The 15,064-nt window shown below is 40.7% G+C and overlaps 1 protein-coding gene across 1 annotated transcript in view; it reads left to right on the top strand.

Annotated features, from left to right (window-relative positions):
- Positions 1-8,264: 8,264 nt before the first annotated feature.
- Positions 8,265-15,064, top strand: part of syde2 (synapse defective 1, Rho GTPase, homolog 2 (C. elegans)) — a 40,933-nt gene continuing 34,133 nt past the window's right edge. Inside the window, exon 1 of the mRNA XM_026323265.2 lies at positions 8,265-10,471. Coding sequence (XP_026179050.1) covers positions 8,437-10,471 — 2,035 coding nt within the window. The 5' untranslated portion in view covers positions 8,265-8,436. The remainder of the gene's footprint in view (positions 10,472-15,064) is intronic.

Raw genomic sequence — 15,064 nt, 5'->3', positions numbered from 1 at the left:
GGTAGTCCTTTCTCGTAGCAGATGTTTTGACTTGTACTAGTGGGAAAATCACAGAGGTTATTCATAAGGCAGCAGCAGCATGATTCTTTTCCCAATAAGTCGTGACGGTGAACCTGCATGAGCAAAATCATGAACTGAAACCAAAACAGCTGAATGGAATTCAGTCATCATTCATTTTATTTGTGTTTTTCTGCTGTGGAAACAGTGAAACCTATTTAAAGACATGTTTTTCCTGCTTATGCCCACTTGATGGAGCCCTTAAGCTACATTAGAATTCACTTCCTTCCTGTTTATGGTGAAGTTGGCTGCACTTTGTGGAAATGTTGGCCTCTCAAATCACAACCAGGGTTTGTGCATATAGGTGGTGTTTCTGAGCAAGACAGTAGTGATCTTCAATCTGGAAATTTGTCTTATCTCAGTTATTTTGAGATACTTGATGCATACAGCCTGTTTATTCAGTCTAATGTAGCTTGTATTAAATAATATTTTACATCTGTTCTGAAATATGCTTCCAGCATGTTTAGTATTGATCAGTAAATTATTGGAATGTTGTACTGTTTCATGGACTTCTTGTGCCAGCAAGTCTGTTCATCTAATATATAATGAACATAATTGAGAATTTTATAGTTTTGTCTTCAGTTTTTATTCATCATAAAGCCCCATGGAAAATAAAAGATATTTTACTAAATAAAGCTGTTCTGCTACTCACTTAAATATTTAGGATGTATGTTTCATGGTCACAATCACATTTATGTAAAGCTAAGTCTCAAAAATGTTACTACAGTTAGAAATTCTTCGGTCAAACATACATTTCCAGTTTTATTCTTTAGATTTCTCTATTTCTTGGAGTAAATGAAAATGTTTAAATGTTTTTATAAGAAAAGAAACAGAAAAGTTCCCACTTTGCAACAGTTAGGTCAGGAATTTCTTTGATCACCAATCTGTCATCGTGGGTTGACATGAAATGGTGGTAAATATGCTACAGATAAAATTCCAGCCTCCAGGTATGTGCCTGGCCTTGTCTGAAATGCGTACCTGGTCCTGCACAACAGCAGCAGGAGCAGCAAACTGATTTTATCAGTCACATTTATGAACAAATAACTCTCTTTCCACACTGACTGTATGAGCAAAGAGCTGCAAAGTCACGTCCACCAGCATTTAAGAATTACACAGCTTGCTGTCAGTCTTTTCACTAGAAATTACCTGGAAAATCAATAATACAGTTCACAAGAATCATGTGGAAAATAACAATTCACGCTTAGTTTTTGTGTGTTTTGTATAATGTTCGTCTGATATGGTAGCCATGGCATTCCTAGACCTTTGTGTTACAGAGATCAGGTTACCAGAGGAAAGCATTTTTTTTGTCCCACTGGATGTTGCACATGACTGACCTTATCTTCATTTAATAAAAGAACATCTAGGTCTTGTGTTACATCTGGTACAATCAGATCATCACTCAAGGGAATTGTTAAAAACATCTCATGAATTTCAATAGAATTCTCGATGCCTTAATAAAATTTAGATGATCCAAGTCAGTCACACAAATTGTTTATCACTGGGACACATTTACTGAGGTCAAGTTGAGTTGAGTATACAGGGACTGAGCTATCTACAGCTGACGTCTGCTGCTATCTGACATTTCATGCAGTCAGTACAATGTTGCAGCTTGTATATAAATTTCATTTTGGCTTTCTGGTGCTGCTGGTTATCTACAGCAAACACAAGAGTCCATCATTTTGTACAGCATTGGCTGCATTATAATTTGTTTAGTGATTGGGTTTTACCTGGCAAACCAATTCATAATGCCCATACCCATAGAGACAAGTCTAAAACTTTCCATATGCTTTTTACCATCATACACACCTGTCAGGACACTAGAATCAATCACATTTGGGTCCATGCTGTGTTTCTCTGGAGGATTATGTCCACTAGGGGGCAGATTAGGATCTAATCATGCTAATATGAATGACAGTGCTAATAGACTGTAAGCCAATATAATGTTTACCATGTTCAAATGCTAAAATGTGCTATACTGTTGAACACAGACGACAGCTGAGACGTTTGGGATTGTCATTAGTTTTGTAGGTAAATGGAAATGTTGAGCTGATGATGGCAGTAGAGGAAAAGTCTGTTGAAGTTTTCCACTCAGCACTTTAATTTGTTAATATCTGCAGCAAAATTCACAGCAATCCATCCAATAGTTGCCAAGATATTTCAATAGGAAAAGTTATGGGATGACCAAGATCAGTAGCGTTAGTCGTCTGGCAAAGATCAATGTATGTACAAAATTTCATGGCAATCCATCCACTAGTTGTTGAAATATTTCAGTCTGAACCACAGTGATGGGCGAACAGGCTGCATGGCCATCCATACAGTATAGTGCCACTGTAGCTGAGGTTAGAATTTATTACTGTATTGTGCTGCATACTCTCTGCACCTCTTCAGTTCCTTGTCTACACACTCACTGATGTGTTGGCCTCTTTAACATCTTCACATATTCTTGGATGTTTTCTAGAGGCAAACAGTTGGTTTTCACACCAGTAAACTGGCTGATTGTGTCAGATGTTCAGCAGAAAAGAAGATCTCTGTGGAGCTGGAGACAAACCAACATCTCTAACGTGAGTTTAACTATCAGGTTAAATGTGTATTAAGAGTATGTCATCATTGTATGGTAGTGAAATCATAAGATTAAATCAAAATGACTGCTTGGCTTAGAGCATGTCCTATAAACCACAGGTTCCTCTCTCTTGGTCTCACTGAACATTGAGTGGAATTTTCCAAATGATGGTCAGACAGTAATACAATATTGTAATTTACAGTAACTTTGTGGTACTGGCCAGTGATTGCAGCTGGATATTTCCAAAAATTCCTCCATGTTTGAAGTTTATGTAGCAGTTTCGTTCCTCTATACCACCCAAGAACATATGTAAGGTTTCATCAGATAGTCAAAAAAGAACAAAGGCATAACAAATATAGATTTTAGCTGTAATCACTTCTTTGTCACAAACCGAAAAGGTTTTTTTTTTTTCATTTCTTGCTCATCATGGTCATTTGTCTCTATTATTGAATGATCTCAAAATGAACGTATTTAGTTTTTGGCAAATGATTTATTTCTGATTATCCACATCTGTGGGCCTGCCTGCACCAGTGGAAACTAGCTCTTAAAGGGAAAATAAAGGCCTGTTATATAATCTGAATACAGTTAATGACTGTAACCACAAAAATGCCAGCAAGACAGAAGATCAGATATGATCACTATCCAACAAAAACATGTACAATGTTCCTTTTGGTTAAAAAAAAAATCTCCTAATTTTTATACTAGTTAAATAAACCATCAGTAGCACATTGTATTAATTACAACAATAAATCTAAGCTGTTATTTTTAATATTAAAATCTTCATCAGTAAGGCTTAAAGTTTCCAGATAGTTTTCAAATTATCAGTTTAATTAACTCTTTAAATTAGGGATTTTTGTAGCTATTGATTAATTGAGTAACTTGAAGCAGTGTTGTGGTGTGGTAATAGTCACAGTGACCTTGTTTTCACACAGATGGCATGAACATAAAGATAAACTTGTAAAGCCTCAGTTTTCTGCCTGACTACGAGATGAATGCCCTCAGAACAAGGAATGTTCCTTCGCTATTCAGAGCTTGTAGAGAACAGTAGCAAGAGACACACAGTCTGACCTCTTGTCATGATAAACATGTCAGAGGTTGCTGGTTGATAAAGATATGAAACAGACTGACCAGGCTTTCTGTGTGTATCAGTGTTTCTCTAAAAAAAAAAAAAAAAAAAAAAAAAAAAAAGAGAAGGCAGCCAGAGACAGTCAACTTACCCAGCTGCTGGTCAATAATGCAGTAGATACTGTCTGTGTGAATTCTGTTATCTTGACCCTTGTCCTGTATTTTTCCCAATCAGGTTTAAGTGGGCGCAGTGAGTTGCGTAAGTCTGCACACATGGATCCTCTGTATTTCTCTCCTCAGTAAAAATCTGGGGATGCAACATAATTAATTGTGTTTGAAAGTGCTTCTGTCAATGAAATCAACTTATATTTTTCAGTACAATGCTAGAAGTGGCACAAGCAGGTGATTAATTGATCACTAGAAATTACGTATCAACCATCAAATAATCTGTTATTCACTTAAGTTATTTTTCAAAAGCAAAGTGCCAGCATTTTTTGATTACAGCTTTTCAGTGTGTGGATTTTCTGCTTGATTTGTTGGTCACGAAAAAAGCAATTTAAAGGTGTCCATTCACAACAACTCAAATACTAACTACCTACAGTATGTTTACAACAATCTGTTCACAGATATTGGCCTTTTATTACACTTACAACATTAAATGATGGTTGAATAGATTAAAAATTATTGTCCTTACACTGATTACACTGATGCAGCAAAACATTGCCATTTTTTTTGCATTTAAAATACCTTTCTTGCCCAGAGTTAGATGATAAGAGAGATACCAATTTCATATCCATCAGTTAAATATGAATGTGCAGCCAGCAGCTGGTTACCTTAGCTTAGCATAAAAACTGGAAACATTGGGGAACAACTAGCCGTTCTCTGTTCAGAGGTAATAAAATCTACTTATCAGCACATTTGAAGCTCACTAATTAACACATTATGTGTTGTTTGATCTCTTTGCTAAAACTGTTTGCCTCTGCATTTGCAGTGGGTTGCATTAAATATTTGGCTATGATCAGTAACCCAGTAATTTCCTGAAGACTCCAGGAAGTCTACTCTATGAAAATGATGAATTATTTATAATTATAATTATAACATTGTATTAAGTACACAGATTTTACTTTTGTAACTATATTAATTTATTGTGTCTTTAGTGTTTTATTACAGTCTGCTGCAATGAGAATGAACTGCTAGGAGTTAAACTGACTTTCCACACATTTCCATAAACAGTATGGATATGGTAAAAATGTAAAGATGTATAATGTCAGGACAAAATGTTGATATTGAGCTGAGCTGGGACACATTCATAACTTATACATCCACACCAACGACAGTGGTGTGTCAACAAATGCAATGAGGCACAATATGTTACTTGTAGTGATAAAATATGACTGAATGGCTACAACAATACTCTGACTCTGGAACGTAAGACAGCAGGCTCTGGCAACACTACTCTGACGAGGATCATCCATCCTAATTTATGCCATGAGAAAGTCTTATGTCCAAGGACATAAATTTAGTTGCAGCATGCACTGAGAAAAAGGGAAGGCCCATAAACCGGCTGGGACATAGAGAGAGCCAGAGAGACAGAGAGTGGGAACAATGGGCAGCCATCAGGAGGAGAGCCCCAACAGATGCAAAGCCCCATATCCTAACACACACTCACAGAAATGCACACTCACTTATGCATTAAGTCTCTCTCTGCTTTCCTTTCTCTCCCTGTCACACACACATACACTCACTTTTTTCATCATACATTCTGGCCAGCCTGTCTGAAAGGGGGCCAGATAAGCAGATGTTCTGCCATTGCCTTTACAAGTGACTGGTGGAGGAAAAGAAAAGAAAAGAAAAGCGAAAAGAGAGACAAATTTCCTTATTGTTCCTGTAGCCAGCATACAGCTTATTTTGTTCTCATTTAAACCCTTATTGACTCATTGCATGTATTTTATCTAAAATTCTATTTTGTTTACACAGCCTTTGTCCAATAGTGTGCTGACAATAGATACAAGATGTGTATCCAAAAGCACTGGCTAGACAAGCTTAATGACAGTGGTATATTATTATGAATTTTACCATTAGAATATTATCAGTAGTAATTACAGGTGCGTTGTTGTGTGAGCAGCTGATCCAGGCAGAGCTCATATTAAATATTTTATATAGTGTATGTTATGTAGTTTAATTCTGTGATTCCCAACCAGCTCTACTTGTGCAATCTCCAGGGGTACGTTTGTAGCTAGGATTAAAAAACTGATTTCGGATTGGATGAAAAAGATGCACCTATTACAAGGTAAATAAACATTACAGCAAATAACGTTCAGAATTTGCCACTCTATCCAAAGCAAATGATTAAGAGAAAGAAACAGGTCAGACAATTTAAACAGAAGCAGTTCCAGGGGCCTATAGAATGCACCTCATTATACAGACTCATCATTACAGCTTAGGTACATAAAACTATAATTAGAGTAACTAAAGCTGTCAAACAGACTGAGGGGAATGAAAAGTATAGTAATAGTGAGGAATGGTATTTGCCTCAGAAGTGAATAGAGAAACAAGCAAGTGTTTAAGTAAAGTAGAAGTACCTCAAAATAATTCTGAAGTACACCAGTTGAATTACATTGTTACACAATTGCATATAATCCTGTTTTCCATCACCAGGCACACAGCAAATCATCATATGCTCTGCACTGTATAACCTCTGGTGGTAAGAAGTGTCACAAGGCAGAACTTTTAGGAATGCAAAACATCTTCCATGTTTTGAAAATTGCACTAAAATTGCACTTATTTGTCAAAAAGAGATTGCTCATGCCCCCGCAGCAAGTGTGTTCAACAATTGCAATACTTCTGTGCGGTTCAAGGGTTTGTGTCTTCCCTGATGTATCTAGCCTCTAACACCTCTCATCCCCCCATCGCTCTCCCTTTTTCTTTCTTTCCCCGCACAAACACACATTATGAAGCCTGCAGGTTTTGACCTGTAAATAACTGCCCAGACAGGGTCTAGTCAGTCAGTCGGGGAGGCAGGCTGAGGCGTCAGGGCCTACACGGCTCCTGCAGAGCAATAACAGATGCTTATCATGTTTTACTGAGGGTAGTGGTGATGGGGGGGGGGGGGGGGGCGGGGGCCCTGTCAATGAATGGCTCTGACAATACATGTCCTCAATCATGGGCAGACATTGTACTTTAGAAAAAAAAAGGCACATCTATGCCAGGAGTGTTATAATGGATTCAGCAGTGTGTGTGAGTGTGTGCAGGTACTGGAGTGTGTGTGCTTTAAAGAGGGTGGTAGACAGAGCGCATGTGCACTCATACACCCACTGCAGCTTTTCAGCAGCTCATCCTCTTGCACATTCCAAGTAAAGGCAACAGCAAACAAATGGCTTAAGGTTGAAGCGAAGTATTCCATTCCTTTCTCCGTTGCGTCGACCTCTCTTAAAGCCCTGAGCTGTGATGCAGGCAGGGACAAAGGTTAGATGCAAGGTCAAAGAGGAGAGGATTACTCAAGATACACTTCAGATAAAACTGTTTGTCTAATAATTGGCAGTGATCCATCATGTGACAGCCTTTGGGTTGGTACTACCATTGGAGGATAAAAAAAATAGCTCTCACATGTCTATAATAATGAAGATGAACTTATGAAAAAGGCAAATTCCTCATGACATACACAGTCCTGCTCGTTTTCAAATTAAGACTAGATGATTCAGTGCTGGGTGGTTGTCTCCATTCTCTTTACTGTTTCTTCCTGAGATTCCCCTGACATGGCAGTTGTTCCTGCTGTTTGCTGAAATGCCTTCACAGCTACTAGTTAAGACATAATTTGAAGTCCTGGCTCTCTCAACTGAATTTTCAGGGACAAATATGTGTTGAATTTCAATAAATAGACTGGACCTGCATTTTACATACATACCACAGACATACCAGAATATAGGACTTAGAACAATATATTTGCACACATACATTTATGTAGTATTTGTAGTATGGGGTATTTGTACTTTTAGTACTTTATGTAGCAAATTTACTTTAGTACTTTAGTAGAGCTCCAACTAAGGATTATTAATATTTGTTTTTCTTCTTCCTATTATTATTATTATTATTAGCTACTTGACATTTTGATAATTACATTTGTACCTGCAGAACCAAAACATTAGATTAAATAAATTTATGTGATGAAGAGAAAAACAACAGAAAAAGAGATTATCACAACCTGGCAACCCATAAATTCTCCTTACTTGGGTTTTATAGGTGATCTGTGAAGTAGTTGGGGCAAATTCTTCACATGTGCTTGTCTTTCAGAAAGCTTCAACAACTTTAAATCACGAAGGAGTCTTCTGAGGTACAAACCCAGCTCGATTTCATTCCGTAGTTTTAAAGCCTACATGCAGCTTTCTGCTAATATTTAAAATCCCTGAACTTTGAGCCAGGAAAATATGCCAAATATCTGAGCTGCAAACATGAGCAGAAGGTGAGGAGAGGCGCTAAAGAGAGAGGGAGAGAGGGAGGGAGGCAAAGTGTGTGAGTGTGTGCAGCAGAGGGAGGGAGGGGAGGGGAGGGAAGGAGAGAGAGGTGGTGCAGTTGAGCAGAGTGATCCAGGAGGAGTGAGGCGACAGAGCGGAGGTGACAGCGGATAATGGAGAGGAGCCCGGCCGCCCGGCAAGCTTTGACCGCGGCCAGCGAGGAGATCCCACACGGTCCTTCCTTTCTGGAGCCAGTGTGCTGAAAGAAACTGGGAGGCAATAAACTGGGGGCAAAGGAAAGGAATGGCTGATCCTCTGCGGAGGACTTTACTAGCGAAACTCCGGGGGAAGAAATCCAAGAAAGGAGCGAGTGTCGGCGGTGGATACGGCTCTGCTGCTGCTGCTGAGGCGAATGGGGGCCGAGAAGGTAAAAGAAAAGTTTTACAAACGCAGCGTGACTGCGACGACGCTCTCCCGGTAGTGTTACTCTCAAGGCTGGAGTGCACGACAGAGAGAATGAGTACATACGAGAATTACGCTGACGGGGCGATGGTGCAAACAGGGTTTGTGATGGTCCGGGAGAGTCGCGCAGCGGAGTCGCCAGGCGCACGTCCTCAGGAGCGGAGCAGCGGGGGTAGGGTTCGGGTTAATGACGAGCTCCTGGGGGTATCACTTCAAAGAGACGTGCAGTTTGGGGGCCATGCATTTGGGGAGGGAGATAAGAGCCAACAGGGGTCCAGATCCGATGAAAAACTCGGAGGAGCGCAGGTAAAACACTTCGTCTCGGTCCCACGGCAGCGCAGCGTCGGAGATTCAATCGGGTTTGGGGACAATTCAAATCACGTTTTATACGGAACACGGGTAGACGCGCATGGCGGGGTCGGTGAGTCTCCAGAGTGCAGGGTCACTATTACTGCAGACAGTGAGGGGACAGAGCCCAGGGGCAGGGCACACTGCAGGCACATGGCAGGGACTGTAGGGTCGGGACATCAACACAACGCCAACTGGAGTTTTGACAGCGACGCAACTTCGGAGACAATCTCGGCAAATTGCGCGGCACTTGTCTATTCAAACAGCATGACAAGAAACACGGAAGAAAACAATCTCTTCCCAAATATTGAGAGCTATGAGCCCGAGAATACAGGGGACATTAGAGGCACTGCAGGCGGCCTGCAGAGCCCGACGTTTTTCCCCACAGAGTTAGAAATATGCGACATTGCCATGGCATCCCTGTGCGCTACGGACATGACACTCGGATACCCTTTAGACAGGGAGGACGATGACTATTATGACAATGAAATTCTGCCCTTTTACGAAACGAATAGAAAAAGCGATGGTGATAGAACAGAGGTTGCAGAGCTGACCCAGCCTGCTCAGAATAAACGACACCTTGATGACAATAACAGTGCGCAAGAAACAGACAGGCTCAGAAACCAGCTGAAAGAAGCTTATTACCTTCTTATTAATGCAATGAATGATATCAGCCTGGATGTCCAGCAGATTAGTGGTGGTTTAACTGAGCAGCAGGCCACCTCCTCTTGTAGCAGTCACTCCAGGGATAGCCTGTGCTCGAGGCTGTCTGCTAAAAACATGGACAGTGACTCCTGGTCTTCAGGTGGAGACCACAGTCCTCAGCAGGTGTCTGACACTGAGTCACTCCTGCTCTGCCTCAGTGGGAACCTTGATTCAGGACTCAAAAGCAGGCTGAATAGTAAGAGTATGGGGAACCTGTCCTTTACCAAGATAAGGCCCACATTATCTCGCTCTGCTAGTGACGGAGCTATGAGGTATCCAGATGGACCCTCAGTGTGTATTCAGGCTCCTGGACAACAGAGTCTTGAAATCTGTGATGATAATGAGGCTACAAAGACAAATGAAGCTGAAGGAGGTATAGTCAGTGAAGACCACCGTGCTGTCAGCAGTGATGAGCTGCTACAAGGTGTGGGTGGTAAGGAGGACTGTGGCGGGCAGCTCAATGAGAGCAGCGGCTCAGTCAACAGTCTCACAGGTTCTTCAGACAGCAATGCTGACGCACCAACAAGTCAAGGTCACAACAACAAGCAGGAGCTGATTGGAGTCCGAGCACACAGGGCCAACTCGGTCAACAAGGGCCACGGTGTCACTGTAAACAAGATGCAAGAGTGGATGCACAAGGGCCGGTTGTTGTCTTCAGAAATGAAGCAGCGCATTGAGGGCTCATCTTTAACTAGAGCTGGAAGCCAAATCCAGGACCGGTCCTGTCCTCAGACTAACCTTGGAGGGTCTAAGCCAGGAGTCCAGATATCCAGCCATGGGGGTAAATCTTTCAAGGCCAAGTCACCACGACAGCAGCAGCCAGGTAGGAAGGCTACACGGAGTGGCCTCAACTCCTGTGGATCCTTTAAAATCAGAGACCTCTCATCTTCCTTCCTCCCGTCTGATTATTGTCATCCTCCTCCACTCATAGTAAACTCCGTCTGGTGGCGGTCCACCCTGCACTCCTCCTCTTGTGCCTGCAAAGCAAAGGGACGAGACACCTCAGACCTTGCTTTCCTTTTAAGACTGTCTAACCGGTGGCGGGTTCTCTCCTTCACACTAATTTAGGTGCATTTTAACACTGAATTAATAGCACATCAGGTTGTAGGTCGGATCACTCACAGTGTAGTTCAGTAACAACTAACTCACTCCTCTGTGCTAGCTGTAATGGTGTTCTTTGTGGTGTTGCTGTTGGGGTTTATAAGTGTGTGTGAATGATCTTTGATGATGTTATAATGATCATGCCATTTTTTAACCTGAAAATATGAAAACATCTGAATCAGGAAATCACCTACAGTGACAGGTTGCACACACTAATCTGAATCTATCAGGACTAGGATTTTAGTATGTGTGGGTGCAGTTGATAGGGATCAGTTGAAATGCAAATGGGTGCAAACTACATTGGCAAAACAATCTCACCACAAGGTCCACTTAACATCTGGAGCTGTTAATCATATCACCTAATCCTCCCAGAAGGAGTTTGTCTAGTTTGTCATAGAACATTTCAGAAACTTCTCATCTGCTCAGATTTAAAACCTGAAACTGAAGTTTATTGCTGACCTCAGATAGAGCATTTAAAAAAGCATATTTGCTCATTTATAATAGCATTTACAGAAATGAATGCTTTCCACCTACCTACTCTGCATACTTCGTTACCATTTCATTAGATTAAGTGTTACAAAATTGAATGCACTTTGTGGGCTCTGACCTGATTCGACTGTATGGATCAAAAACATTGTCGCCATCTCCTTTTTTACTACCACTCATGTGTCCCCTATATTTTGTGTGTTGATGTCCATCTGTGTGTTTAGGAGCAAGTGTGCCTGTGTTGTTCTGACAGTGTTTTCCAGTGCAAATAGATATCCTGCAATGTGTACAGGCTGTTGTTGACTGTCAGTGTGTTGCGCCGCTAGAAATAGAGTGTGATCTATGATCCTGCTGAGCAGAAGGCCTCTGTGTTTGACTTCCAGCCACTGTTGGCTCAGTATAGCTTGAGGTTTTACATCTAAAGCTCTTTCCTCTACTGTGTTTTAGTAAAAAATGAAGACAGGACTTTACTTGACATTAGTTTCCAAGTTCTCTTTCTCTCCTTTATTCTCATATTTTCCCAGTTTTCCTCAGTTTTCCTCTCGGTCCCCACTGAACTTTCCACAGCTGTGGCCAGAGGAATCCAAAACAGGAGAGAAGCCATTGCAGTTATTCTCTGCGGTAGTGGTGTGTGCGTCTTTGTGTGTGTGTGTGTATTTTGTGTTTAAACATAAGGGGGTTGGGCTATCATGTCACCTTCCACCCTAGTCGTTTGCTCTGGACAGCTCCATGGTAACTTGCATTTCAAAGAGACTGGATTGAATATTTAGGATGCCATTCTTGTCATTTAATTTGTTGTGTCACTTACTTCCTCACTATGAATGAACAAAATGAAGGCAGATTAAGTATTTATTAAGGTCAGTCTTGGGCTTATTTTGCTGCTGTAGGCCTCTTAGTGCCTCACAAAGAGCTATTTAAAAAAAGAAACTTCTCAAAAACTCCAGCAAACTGTTTGTCTTGGCCAGAGGTTCTCTATTAAATTTATTGGTCTACTGATAATTTATGCAAATTTCTGACTTTCTAAAAATAGGCCTGTTCCTTCTCCCGAGTGCTACGTGGAAATTAGAACTCTCTATGAAGCCACTGGACAAAACAATTAGACTGGAACTAATTTATTTCTGTTCTGACTTGTCCTCTAATTATTGTGTAACAAAATCGTGTAGATTTTCACCCACAGCTGAGCATGTCACTGCTTATATGTATGTGTGGGTGAGGATGTTGTGTACATGAACATGCATGTAGGCATCATGCATATTTTGTATTTGCAGTTGGAGGATTTATAGTTTTGTTGTGCTGTGGCAGAGGGTTGGTATGCCGGCAGGCAGACAGTATCCTGGCGTCATGTTTTGGCCAGACCTGAACTCAGGAGTGGTGTGTCAGTCAAACTTGATGTTGAGACTGAGCCATAGACAGCACAAACAGAGGAGGTCCTCTCCCTGGAGGCAGAGAGTCATTTCTCTTATTTCTTTTAAAGAAAATTCCTTGATTCAAACGAAGAATAATCTACATGGCTGGAAATATTGTCCAATATAGCACAGCACAATGTGAAATAGCTTTTTTTATCTTGACAAAGAAACCCTTTAAAAGAATAATTTGTCATTTTTCTGTGCTTTCTGGTAAAAACGGTAGATGAGAAAATCAATACCACTCTCATAATTGCCTTTTCAATATGAAGCTACAGCCAGGAACCAATTAGTTTAGTGAAAAGACTGCAAATATAGCTTAACCCTTACAAAAACTGATGTGTGACAGTTTGCTGTCTTCTTTGGGGGGCTGTGTGCCAGCGTTGGCTGGGAACAGTGCTACTGGTTGCCTGCCATTTGTTCCTGGACATGAATTTGAATTTTTAATTTTTGTTTTCTAAAAACAAATGTGATCTAAAATATTAAATAGCAAGCGTTAGAGGTGATGATCAGCCTTTTTTTTTTTTTTTTCTATTACTAGGCCAGGATAGCTGTTTCCCCCTGGTTCCCATTCTTATGTCTAAGCCAAGCAGTAGCTGGCTGTAGTTTCATATTTAACACATAAACATGAGAACTCGGTCTTTTTATTTAAATCTCTGAAACAAAAAGTCAATATGCGTGTTTCCTAGAATGTGCAACCATTCCTCTAAAACTGACACACCTGAGCAAAGACTTGATCTGGATTAAGTTCACAGTGTATTGCCTAACATTATGATTTCATTAATTCCTGTTTGCCCAGTGGATTCAGAATAGCTGCGAGTTGAGAGTGCAGGTGAAATACAAGCTTCCTCGATTGCTGACAAGTCATGTCAGAGCGATGTGGTGTTTAGTTTCTGCACAGTGCCAAAAACGTTGTTACTCAGTGTTTTTTCCTTATAAACACACATGGTTGATGGTGGAGGTAATATAATTTGTCTTGTCTGGTCTGTTTGTGCTTGGACAGATATATGAAGAGTGCTAACTCCACAGACAGATCAGATGATGGAGGACCAAATTGTGGCATCAGAGTTCACACTATAAGTGAGTCACCCAAAGAGTGTGGGGCAAAACGTTAGCAAACTCATTTTGCACTTTTAAATAATTGATTAGCAATAAAAAGACCCAAACTGAAAACAGTATATTAGGTAGCAGCATTTTACCAGGAGCTGCTGAGCTTTGTTGAAGGGCCTTGTAATGACTTGTCTTACTTCTACCAATGTTTTGGACCTAATTAAGTGACACTGAGTAGATTTGTTTTTTTTTCGTTTGTGTTTTCTGTGCCCTGGAGCATTATTATCACTTTTTTTTTTAACAGACACATTGAGGCAGTACAGAAGATCACTAAAAGAGCTGTAACATTGAAAAGAATTTGGATTTGAAGCCAACGTATTCAGGAGGAAGTGGTATTATCAGGCTTCACTGCCAAGATGCCTCACTTGGGTGCAAGTGTTGACATGTGATGCAACCTTGTATGATCTCAGCTTTGCCCTGGTGTAAAAAGAAAAATCTACACTGAGAATCCAAATTACCATATGAATGAGTGTCAACAGGAATGTATGGCACAAAGCAAAGATTCCCTCTGAAGGGAGAAGCCCAAGACTCTGTACACACAACAAAGTGTTGTCTGTATGGAGGAGAAAACTAGCTGGTGTGTGTTTTGCCCTTATCCAAAGAGGAGCCTCAGTGAAGCAAAAGGAATTCAGGAAATAAAAGAAAAGCCTATGGGAAAGTGCATCAAGTGTTTTGTCTTAGTGGAGATAAAGATTCGGTCACCCAGAAGATTTAAACATGAATGTAATTGGGTTTACTGTCAGGTTCACATGGCACAGGTTCATACCAGAAAACCCAGGAAATAAGCTTTTGTCTTTATAAGTTTATAAATTTCTTTAAACTCCTCAGACAAACCCATACTGCTCCTCCCTATCCATCTCGCCCTCACCCACATATTCTCTTTATTTTCTCACACAGACGTGCACTCTTGTATTATGTGCTCTGGCCATCTGTTACCTTCAGGTCACCGGTGTGTGTTTTCCATTGGTACTGAACGCATCATCTCCCTGCCACCATAGCACAGAGAGGCAGGCTGCGTTAGATCTGTTATGGAAATTTTAATTGACTGGCTCATCTCTTTTGCTGTGCATTGTGTTTTTATGTACTTAATGGGAGCTGGTGAGGGTTATTGGTCTCTCATGCTAAATAACAACCAAAGGGCAAAGGAGCTGTTATTGTTAGTTAAGCTATTTTGTCTTACTCTGCGTGGCAGCATAGACATAAATGAAAATTCCCCTCAGGTTCTTTCCTATTGTATATTCTGCTGTTTTTCAGTACAAGAGCAATCCTACTCTTCATAGAACAACAAACATGCAACTAAAGATTATTTTTATTAT

Source organism: Mastacembelus armatus, chromosome 4, assembly GCF_900324485.2.
Source record: "Mastacembelus armatus chromosome 4, fMasArm1.2, whole genome shotgun sequence".
NCBI lineage: Eukaryota > Metazoa > Chordata > Actinopteri > Synbranchiformes > Mastacembelidae > Mastacembelus > Mastacembelus armatus.
This window is presented reverse-complemented; position numbering and strand designations above follow the sequence as displayed.